The 12,281-nt window shown below is 39.4% G+C and overlaps 1 protein-coding gene across 1 annotated transcript in view; it reads left to right on the forward strand.

Moving 5' to 3' along the window:
* Nucleotides 1-7,408: 7,408 nt before the first annotated feature.
* The window catches only part of cds1 (CDP-diacylglycerol synthase (phosphatidate cytidylyltransferase) 1), a 96,591-nt gene continuing 91,718 nt past the window's right edge, over nucleotides 7,409-12,281 (forward strand). The window contains exon 1 of the mRNA XM_028805611.2: nucleotides 7,409-7,988. Within this exon, the coding sequence (XP_028661444.1) occupies nucleotides 7,914-7,988 (75 nt within the window). The 5' untranslated portion in view covers nucleotides 7,409-7,913. The remainder of the gene's footprint in view (nucleotides 7,989-12,281) is intronic.

The raw sequence follows: 12,281 nt of genomic DNA on the forward strand, positions 1-12,281 counted from the left end.
TTTCAAGACAGGCTAAGGCTTCACCTTGAGCTTGGGCTCAGACAACAGATGCATGGAGACAGATAAAATGAAAGACTCACAGCATTCCAACTCTCTTGCTTTTATTTTTACCCAACTGATAAGCCATCTGTAGCATGTTTTTTTTTTATCAGGAACATAAAAATCTGATCTTCTGTAAAACCCGTTTTCATTTACAGTTGATGAGGTGGCACAGTGCCTTAGTTCTCTACTGGGTACCATCTGAGCATATTGTGTAAATAGACCATACTATAGACATTCATATTGCAAAATGATTCATATAGTGTTTTCCTATATGCAGGGAATGTAGTGAGATGAGGTCTAGTTTTCAGCTTAAGATTTTTAGCAGATTGCCACTTTAGCATTCCTGAAAATGATTCGACCATTTGATGAATTTTGGAATTTTGTCTGTTTGTATATGTGTATGTGTTAGGTCTGTGGACATAATTCAAAATCAGGTCACTTAATCCAAATGAAACATGTTACCACACCTGTTTCAGACATGTTGCATGATTTTATTTTTGTTTTCTTTTTCAAACAGGTTATTAGAATTATAGTGGATGACAACAGGCAGGACGAGCCAAGGGTAAAATGTGAATTTAAACAAATGACTCCACTAGGTCTGTTCAAACAAATTTTACATGGTCTCTGGGGTGAACTCCTCGCTTTCAAATGCAACTGCAAATGCTCTCCCACTCACCTCCTGTTCTTACGCTGACTGTGGCCTGTCTTGTTATGGTGCTCCTTTATAATTCCCTCTTGGGGCACACACTAGAGCCACAGGGCTTACTGCTCCCTGTGGGCTCATGTCTACATTCAGCCCGTAGGTACACAGACATGCTCCATTTCCCAATTCTAGCTCCTTCTTCTTTAAGTGTCTTTGGCCAGACCCCTCCCCTGTCCTGCACCATCATGCCCCCTCTGACATCCCTTTGTCAGTTAGAAGGCTCCATGCAATACATTTAACATAGACAAAATCCATTTAATTAAGACTATACAGGTATTTAGTTAGAGCATCTGGCCATCATTATTTCCTAGCAAAAATGTAAGCTATTTTTGAATTAGAACTTGATATCACCTACATGTACTTGTATAATACTATGATTCTACCACTTAATGTAGTTTGGCGTTTCAGCCATACAGCCTGCATAGTAAAGACTAACCAGTTTATAAACTGTCAATATATTATTTTTGATTAGTCATTGTCATAAATTGAATTAATTCTGATTCAGATAAAGAGTCCAAGGGCAAATCATTGACCAAAAAAAAAAAGTTTTTAGTTACTTTTCTGAATTCTCAACACAGGGTCACAGAAGCCTGACTTTAACCCAGCAGAAAATCTACGAGAAGAGAAAAAGCAGAGTACCTGGAGAATCCACTCCACATTGACAGCACTTATGTCAGTGTGTGAATGCAGGAGCCTGGAGCAATGAGTTGCTAACATGTCACCCATTCATCTTAGCCCTAAAACACTCATCCAATTCAGGATCACCGGAAGCCAAAACTTATACTGGGAGTACTGGACAAAGCTTTATCCAAGTGCAGAAACAATGATTTGCATTATCACACTTAATTAAAGTAGTCCAGATTAGAGTTAGTAATGTCTTTGAGTATGGTATGCCTCAAGAAAAATCCACACAGACAAAGAGAGAATGTAATAACCTTGCATTGGCAAAACTTTGGGCAGGATGCTAATCCAGTCTCCCACAGCTATAACACAGAAACACTAAATACTGTGACATCTTGCTTCCCTACATGAAACCATAAATACATTTATTACAATGATGCTTTCAGTGACTATTGTTTTGCAGACCCAGAACAAATACACTGGGATGACTACAGTTCGCTTCCGCTTTACAGATGATTAACAATGATGATAGAGGCTCCAGTTTCTCCGCTACTCTGCTCGCGATTAAACGGGTTTGGAAGATGGATGCATGAATATATTTATTTTTCTTTTAAGTAAAATAAAAGCCTTTTTACCTAGTAATGATTTAGGTGTGTCACAGTAGTGCAGTGGATAGGACTGCTGCTAAGCAGATCCATTGTCCTGGGTTTGAATGCAATGGCTGAATTCATCTGTGTAGGTTTAGCCCATTCTCCCCATGTCTGTAAGGGTTTTTTTGTGAGTATTCAGGCTTTCCTAACACATCCCCAAAAATGTGCAGGTTAGATTAATTATATTGGCCCATGTTTCAGTTTGTTAATGAGTGTGCCGTGTGATGAACTGGTGTCCTGTCCAGTGATGTTTTTGCATTGTAACCATTGCTGCCAGAATAGGTTCTGGCTCCCCACATTAAGCAATTTTGAGCAGTTGAGTTTTAGCATTAAAATTCTGGTGGGGCCATACCAGAATTTACCATATATGTGCAGACTTCACTAATGTTAACATTACCTCACTAATAATGTATGTCCCTTTTTGGCTAATGACAAGAAAAACATGCAAGTTCACACACTTTTCATATCAGAAAAAAATCAATCACACAATGGGATGCTGGTGTCTGGTCCATACTGATTGGTTTCAGCTCATTATGATACCCTCTGACATTGTCATCATCTGACACAACACAGCCATATAGATTTAAACATTAAGTAAAGAGAAAGCCTCACAACCACCTGCTGCTGAGGAAAATATATTTGCTATGAACTGCCTACATTTAAATACCAGCACCTCAAGTTTAGAATCAAATAGCTCTGAGATGAAAAAGGACAAGCCACAATAACATGGAAAGAACAGGCAGACTACACACACTGCAGAACTTGAACTTCACACTGCATGTTGAGTAGCAGTGGTAAGAACCATGCAGACAGGTGTTTACTTTCTAAATTACTGTGGCTATCTTTAAGAAAGTAAATGGTACTGGACGTTTTGTGTCTCTTCACTGCCGAAGTGCAAGCATATGATAAAAAAAACAACAACAGATGGTCCTCATTTTAATATGTGTGATGAAATTCTAGCCCCATTATTAAAATGGATAATTCAAGTTGGATGTGTGCATCTACACTCAAGCCAATCAATGACACTGCCGGGCCAATTGGTCCAGACCCTTAAGAGTCCCTTAGCTGGAAATAGACTTGCCACACCTAGCAAGAAGACAATTTCTCATGCTACAAGTACAAGAAGCAGTACTTTTCTAAATAAGTAAATACACTGAGCATATCATAGAAAACTGGAAAACACTGGTATTGAATGGTACATTCAGTACTTCCATGTAAGTGGCCCTTTAGTACTACTGCAGGGAATCATTCATTGGAAGGCTTTGCACTACTATACAACCAAATCAATTATCCATCCATCCATTTTCCAACCCGCTGAATCCGAACACAGGGTCACGGGGGTCTGCTGGAGCCAATCCCAGCCAACACAGGGCACAAGGCAGGAAACAATCCTGGGCAGGGTGCCAACCCACCGCAGGACAAACACAAGCACACCCACACACCAAGCACACACTAGGGCCAATTTAGAATCGCCAATCCACCTAACCTGCATGTCTTTGGACTGTGGGAGGAAACCGGAGCGCCCGGAGGAAACCCACGCAGACACGGGGAGAACATGCAAACTCCACGCAGGGAGGACCCGGGAAGCGAACCCAGGTCCCCAGATCTCCCAACTGCGAGGCAGCAGCGCTACCCACTGCGCCACCGTGCCGCCCAAATCAATTATACTGTGCAATAATATAGAAACACTGCGGTGGGTTGGCACCCTGCCCGGAATTGGTTCCTGCCTTGTGCCCTGTGTTGGCTGGGATTGGCTCCAGCAGACCCCCGTGACCCTGTGTTCGGATTCAGCGGGTTGGAAAATGGATGGATAGATGGAATAATATAGAAACAAGTTCATTAACTTAAATAATATTTATTATGTACAAAAATAAATGTAGAGTGAAATGAACAGGATATGGTACCAAATGAACAACTCAAATGATATTTAAATTTGAAACTAAACACTTTGGGTTCAATGAAGCAAGCAAGCTGCACAGATAAACAGATTGGTCCAGTGATGGCTTAATACCTCTGTGCACGTCAACTTTACAGATCTATTGTGGTGTCCGTGTATGTGTTTGTGTGTTCATTTCTTTCTCTTCATCATCCAGCAACTGATCTAGTACGGCAAACCAGCTGTCAGCTATCTTCAATTACCTTGAGTGTGGGCCTCTGTGTGTGCATGTGTGTATTTTTAAATAAATTATATAGCATAAACTACTTGTGCAAAAACTTTTCAAATTAATAGGTCTGGTCCCATGACTAAATGGAGCACACTGCAGAAATCCCAGTTAAATTAAAGCCCCCCTGGTGCCTTCGGCGCCCAACCCCCAGTTGCGGCCAGTCTGCCATTCACATTGTGAAGAGGAGGGCTGAACGCACCCCAAGGAGACACGGTCGCTCCTCCGAAACCCCCTCTTAAATGATGATAGAATGGGAAATAGTTTTTTTTTACCAACACTTTGCTCGATCAGCTGCTGGCTTGCTGCTGTTGCTGTGCGGCATAATCTGCATCTCGTGTGGTGCTTTGAACATTTAAAAGTTTGTACAGCAGCTGTCCTACTCTTTGTCTTTTATTTCCAGCCCAGGCATAGTTAAATCTCTAAGTCTCGTCTTGCGGGATGCAAGTTCTTGATATTTTTTAGTTTATAATTTAAAATCAGAATAAGAATCTGAAAATCTAACAATATCACATTAAAGTTCGATAAATTCTGAAAAGAATGATACCAAACATATATAATATGTAGGTTTTAAAATAAGCCAGATTTAAAGTGTGACAAAAAACGTGACATAAAAACATCACATAAAATTGTTGCACAAAATCGTTGCACTTTCAGGTTTAGGATTTTATATATAGAGAGTAGATTACCATTGGATATACATCAGACTGTTTTTAAAAGATATGGGGATAAGTACAGGACAAAAAACAAAAGGCCTGGAGTCTGTAACAAAGCAAACACAATATAACATTTATGAAGATGAGTAATTTTTTTCTGAAGTTATCTCTGTACATAGGTCTTGGTGTTTAGGGTGGCGAATTCAGAAGCCACTAGTTACAGAATGTTCCATCTTTGCTGGGTTGTAGTTGTCCAGGAGCTCTATACCTACCACCCATACTTTTCCAATTAAAACTGTAATTTTAAGACATGGAAATCAATTTTGATTTTCCTTAGTCACCATGCAAAAATCAACTTTTCTCAACTTTTTGAATGTTGTAGAAACTCAATAGTGAGTTTTTGATCCCAACACTAAACTTCTATTTACATGGAAGTAAAAAGGTGCTTAAGAAGATGCACAACATCTGGTGGGGCTGTGCACCACTGGCCTTTAATACAGAAATTCTACTGGATTTAAGTATATTAATACTTTTTATTCTTTACATTTATTTATCCATTTTCTAAACTTTTGTATTACCATACATGGTTATAGTATGCTGCCTAAAGCTTATCCTGTGTAAAAGAGGATACAAACAAAGATAAAGAGTTGGTGGCATCACCTTGGTGACCCCCATATAATTAGATGACAAAAACATATAAAATACACAGTAAATGTGGAGTAGTGTTTTCAGACCGGAGTTCTGAATTGGAACTGAAACAAGTTTGCTGAGTTCTGGGTTATGAGTTCAAGTAGTAGGAAGGGGCGGTCCAGGCGTACTGACATGGAAGTGAAGACATAGATGGAGTGGTTGTGAATCTTCTGCTCTGCAGAAGGAGAACAGAAGGAATTAGTAATTAGTAATTACCATCACCAATACTGTAAAGCTATCTCCTATGTGCAGGCACATGACACTTGGTAACATCAGAAACAAAGCAGGAACCTGTCAAGGATGGGTTTCCCACTGGATCCTAGCAATCAGTCCAATATAACCTACATGTATTTGGGATGAAAATAGTGTAGCCAGTGAACACATACGAACTGTGGGCCTACGGTAGCACTAACCGCTATGCCATCGGTCTTCTCTAGAATCTTATTAGTACTGTTAAATTTGTATGGTATACATTTACAGTTTGAATTATTTCATGTGACTTTTACAGATTTTTGGGTGAATTAAAAAATGAAAACCACTTTTCTCCATCATGTAATGTTTTTTCACAAAACACATTATTTAGCTTTCAATTATATTATTTCCATTTTTTTAATTCAATATAAATATTTTATTTGAAAGGCACTTTGTTTGATATTAAGATTTCATAATATTAAAATCTATGTTTAATGCAATTGATAATAAGGTCAGAATACAGCTAGAGTTGAACACGGCCATGAATCATAGCAGCAGGTCACAGCATGTAAACCTTTTAGAGAAATGCCTGGACATGGGAGTGGGACAGCACGGCCAAGAACTCATATTGGGTTCAGAAGGAATGGCCAGCTAGAAAAAAAGCTACGGCATGGTTCCAAATACATCATTAGACCTAGCTTGGTGGATCCAGATAAACTGCTACTTACACCTCTTTACATTTAGCTTGACTCAAAGACTTTCAAAAGATGGAGCCTGTTTTATATATTTATACTGAACATTTCTGGGTTTATCTTCAGGCTAAATTGAAAGAGGGCATTTTTTTCCTGTCCTGATATTAAAAAAAACAGATTTCTGACGCAGAATTTGGTGGTGTGATGAACAACTTAGAAAGAGAAGCTTAATTATTATTCAAAGGAGTCATTTTCAAGTTTTTAGGTAACAATAAAGATCCAAATTGTAAAGAAATTGAGTAGCTGCATTTAAAGAACTGGATTTGCATTTGTAATTTTTCCGTCAAAATCTTGGAGCGGTGAGTGTAGAGATTTGGTACCATTAGGGACATTGGGATGTTAGTATGCTGGCAGACTACTGTTAGATTATTCATAGGAACGCATCAGAAAAAGCACAAATGAAGGGCCATTGAAAGTTTTGGAGCAAAACAACTAAGAATTGAAAAAAACTAAGGAAGTTATATGTAAGTGAAAAACATGCATTTTCTTTACATATACAGTATGTTTAAAAATATTACATTAACTAAATATGTTCATGATAAATTGGTTTAGAACAATAGTGTATAAACGAATACATTGTGTAGTTTGTTAAATTTCGATTAAATTTCGTTTCCGTTTTTTTAAACTTAAATATGATGGAAATTTCTATTTTTTATTGTGCTCATGAATGCAAATAAAAGTAACAATTCATAATTAAACCCTTTTTATGAGTTTAATTTTGCAGACCTGGTATCCTGAAAGCTGAATTCTAAATAAAATTGTTTCAGGTAATTTTGTTGTTTACGTGTGTGTGTGTGTGTGTGTGTTTCACTAAAGTAGCTTGTGGCAGCGCTAATTCGGTTTTGAGCTTTTTATTAGTAGGCTATTATTAGTAGCGGTGCCTTACCGCACTGCTTTCTGCACTGCAGCTTCAGAGGCCGCGGTTGCCCGCATTCGGCTCCGTGTTTTACTTTCACGGTATGGTTACTGAGCTGTAAACGCCCTGGACCGCAAAGGCTGATTCTGGATGGGGACGCAGCCGAGACGGCTCTACCGGACCCCACCCGCCACAATCCGCACTCGAGCGTACGGCCTTGAAGTCACTGCAGTGTACACGCAGGTAGAAACGCTGCGCTGCGGGCGTCCTGCCCTCTCGGGTCGAGAGTGCGGACTTGCGTCACCCAAGCAAGATGAAATAGCGAGGGAGTAAAGACAGCACGAAGCTGCTGTGACAGCTTGGCGTCGCTGTACGGCTTGCTGCAGACTTACCCCTAGGCAGCGCACGGTGAGCAGACGTGAGTCGGCCCCAGAAGGGCCGGGCCGCAGCGAGTACGGGAGTGTCGCGCGGATAGCGGTTACTAAGGCGACCGCCGCTCCCTTAGACTGCAAGGTGCAGGCGCTTTACTGCGTGGCGTGTGCCCGGGAGAGTGGAGCTGCTCATCGACTTGTCGCAGCTGACAGTGAACATGACTGAGCTGAGGCAGAGAAGAGGCGAGGGAGGAGACGCAGGATATCGAGACAACGACAACATCAGCGACAAGGTAACTCGACTCCGAGTCTTGGATATGTAGCAACGCAAACGCTTTGAGTGCGCTGCGGATTATGGCACGCAGGTCTTAGCCTTGAATGGGTTACCTGCGTAAAGAACGCGTAGTCATTCTGCAGCTACTTTGACTGCGTCTTTTAAAGTTACGGGGCTTCTTTCTTCTCACTTTTTCAACGATCGTTTTATAAGCCTGTCGAAAACTGCTGCTGAATCGCGTTCGAAATTATGTTATTTAAGCTCATGAAGAACAGTTGGGCAGTTAAACGAATTAACAAGCGTGACATTAGCGCAGACACATTCTGATCCGATCTGTGGAGGTGAGCTGCCTCCCAGTCAAAGGGCAGGGTTTAGCCGTCTGACGGAAGTGATCGAGTGGTACATGTGGGCAGGCAGGTGCGGAGCACCTTAGTGCAAAAGGTACGGTAAAATCAGCAACAAGTACCCCCAGAATGTATAGAGTCCACAGCATAGTTCTAGTACAGGAATAATATGGTGAGAACATTTTTCAGGCAGTTAACACCGCAGTCTGAGTGTGCCTGCTAAAGTTAGGAACAGATCGAGGGCAGGAAGAGGATAATGTGTTCCGACTGCAAGGATTACATTATTATCAGGAGAGATCTTGTTAGTTCACTTTATTTACTTAGTTTTATTTGGGTATAACAATTTATTGCGAGTGGATAGGCATTTCACAGCTTATTGTAATGCTAATAAAACTATTTAAATTTGAGATTAAAAAGGAATGCCTCGAGGAATACTGCCCTGAAGTTAAATTGCTTATTTATAACCTCATTTGTTATCATCAAACATGTTTGTAAAGCCATCACATTTACAGTGGAGCATTTTAAGCAACTTGATTGCAAACAGGTTAAAAAAAGCAGTTTTGCCACACAGTTTATCATAGAAACATCCAGGCAGTCAGATCAGCATTTTTAAACAGTGACTAAACTTGTGGTTCTTACCCTTCCCTGAGGAGGATGACAGTGCAGTGACATTTACTTTTTGTTTGTTTATTATTATTTTTTTAACCTACAGCCTATTTGGCAGGGGGGTTAGTTTTACTTTCCTTCCTTCATTGTTGGCAGCCCCCCAGCTAACGGATTGTGAAATAAGCAGAATAGCAGTGGAGTGTGCTTGTAGATGCCATATGACATTCCCTTAAACTGCAATGCTTAGCATTCTTACAGCCCAAAAAACTGACCTAGACATCATGGCTAAACTATTTCTATTGCAGCTGTAGCATAGTCATTTATTGTTTTATTAATAAAGAGTCTTTTCAGTCCTGATCCAAAATGAGACATAGATTTTATGATACTTGTACCAGAAGGAAGATCACAGTTATAAAAGAGAAGTACAAAAGCCCTTGGGGGGTGACACAAAACATTTATAGCTAATCAGTATCACAGGACTAGGAATAAAATAAAATGTAAACTATAAGTACCGTACAGAATTTACCAACCTGAAGACAAGGATGTGTTAATGGATATTTTGCAGTTTCTGTGAAAAGTCTAATTGGGCAGTACAGTGGCAGAGTGGTTAGCGTTACTACCTCACAGCTCCAGGGCCCTAAGATTGAATTCCAGCCCAGTGACTGTGTGTGTCACACTCTCCTATTTTGTCAGCATGTGTGTTCTCCTGGTGCTCTGGTTTCTCTCCTCTATTCCAAAGGACATTCATGTCATTATATCTGGTGACTCTGAACTGATCCAGAGAGGGGGTGTGTGTGAGTGTGCCATGTGACATGACTGGTTTCTGCCCTGTGACTAACTGATGATACTGGGAATCCCCCAAAGCTGTAATTGGATTAGATAAGTGGATGTATGAATGGATGAAAAGTCCAGTTACATAAATATCCTATATTGTGCCCATTTGTATATTTGTGTAAAAATAATGATTTATAATATTAATATATTATTATATATACTAATTATTATTATTATTGTTATTAATTTTAAAGTCCTTAATGTTAAAGTTAATAAGATTACTTTAGGTCATTGAGAGCTTCAGATGGATTGACAGCCTGTTTGCTTTATGTATAATGGACAGGAAAAAATACTGTTATTATCAGAATTATGACCAGCTGATAAATTTGGTCTGTACTGTTTCCTGTGACTACGCTTGTCTATTAGTATGTGATAAACCTTGTACCTTCTTTTAACTTTAGTGTGTCACTGTGTTATTCCTGGATGTGTTAGTTCCAAGGATGATAAGTATTTAAAGTCATTCATCTTACAATATATTTCATTGCAATGCATAACTTGAATTTCAAAGCAGTATATGTGAGTATTTTGAATTGAAAAATACTAGTTTGTGTCAGAGTATTTAACTAATTGTAGTTTGTTAAGGCTGCAGAAAATCTCAATACTTGGTTTGTCTTTTGTATGAACGTGCAGATAACACTATGTGGGTATTAGTCTATTCATTTTAATTTATTTTAAATTACAAGTAAGAAATCAAATCGGGGGCCTTTTTAACTTACATTCTTGTTAGATCTGTCTGTAATTTTATTATATTCTGAGTTAAATATAAAAAGTACAGCACTCTTTTCAATATATAACGACAGTAGTAATAGGTCAGCCTCATATTTTAAATTGAAGAGATTGGTAGGGATGTTTCACATATAATCTGTGCTTAGTAGCATAGTGATCAAGTATGTAGATCAGGACATTAATCACAGGCTGTCGGAATTGTCTTTTGTAATTTGTTTCATAGTTGTACTTTTAAAATAAATAAACTTATAGAAAGAGAAGGTTTCCTTCATTGAATTAACAAGGGTTGCCTATAATCAAATGTCAAAGATCAACATAGTGGTCAGCATGTTAGAGAGACCTTGGTTAAAATCATCGACCAAAAAGGAGGCAGAACTATAAGATGTATTCTTAACAATGCATAATTGTCCCAACAGCAAAAGGGAGCCTAATATTCAAGAGTTAGCCCATGCTACATCTTGTGAATAAATGATATGAAACCCACCCTGCACATGTACCATGCAGATAAAGGTCTTTTAAGGACTCATGTTTGAATTCCAGCCCAGTCACAGTTTGTGTTGAGTTTTCAAATGCTTATTATGTCTGCACAGGTTTTTTCTCCTGGCACTCAGGTTTCCTCCTACTGCCCAAAGACACAAATAGGTGAGACACAAGAGGTGAGTTTAAGTAAGGAATTAGGCAGCAAGGTCTATCTCTCGGCTAAATGGAGACCTCCGTCATTCTGTGGCAAATGTGGATGCTTAGTTGTTACAGAGCGTTCTCATGCAACAGCTAGACTTTCTTTCAGCTTTGCTCTGTACACACCACTAGTTACAGATAATCATAATAATAATAACAACAATAATTCATTACATTTATACAGTACTTTTCAAGGTACTCATAGCACTTTACAAAGTGAGTGGGGTGCCACTTCAACCACCACTAATGTGCAGCATCCACTTGAATGATGTGACTGCAGCCATTTTGTGCCAGTACTGTCACCACACGTTAGTTGTTAGATTGTGAAAGGGTGAGAAATAGTTAGCCAGTCAGAGGGGATGATTAGGGGGCTGGAGTGACAAGGCTGTGGTGGACTATTAAGCCAGGACACGGGGATACATGCTGCTTTTTACAAAGGATGCTCAGGGATCTTTAATGACCACAAAGAGTCAGGACCTTGGTTTTACATCTCATCCAAAAGATGAATCCCTGATTCCCTGTTTTGATTGCTGATTTATGTTTGACCTGTCATTGGGGTAACCTTTTGGATATTTAGATTGGTATAAAACAAGGGTTGCAAGTTTCATGACAACACAGAATAGCTCTAAAAATCTGGATCATGCAAGCACCTCTGACACATTAACATCATAATCATAGGAGGTGATTATTTAGCCTGTTTATCCCAAATAATTATCAGTAATGTAATACATGATGTAGAAAGCTGGGCATGTAAGTGTAGGAATTAAATTGAATTGGTTTGAGTTGAATTTATTCTACAACCCTAAATGGTCAGTATATACATATACATGTCTACAGCATGTATGTGTATATATACTGTATATATAGATGAAGCCTCTAGCCACTGCAGAAAGTGATATTGTGCTTACAGTCGGTAAATCATAAAATCCTAAAGCATTAAAGACAACAGGATTAGTTGCTGAAATTCATCCAGTGCTGACAGGAATGTCTCCTGCCAGCCATGACCTTGGGTAAAGGTGGTTTAATTGGCATCGCTGCATACAAGGCAGGAACCAAATCCAATAGGAATCCAAGTCGAGGTTTGGGGAGAAGGCAGGGTTGGGGTTAATTCCGGGTAGTTGCAT

The sequence above is a fragment of the Erpetoichthys calabaricus genome, chromosome 7 (assembly GCF_900747795.2).
Source record: "Erpetoichthys calabaricus chromosome 7, fErpCal1.3, whole genome shotgun sequence".
Classification (NCBI taxonomy): Eukaryota; Metazoa; Chordata; class Cladistia; order Polypteriformes; family Polypteridae; genus Erpetoichthys; species Erpetoichthys calabaricus.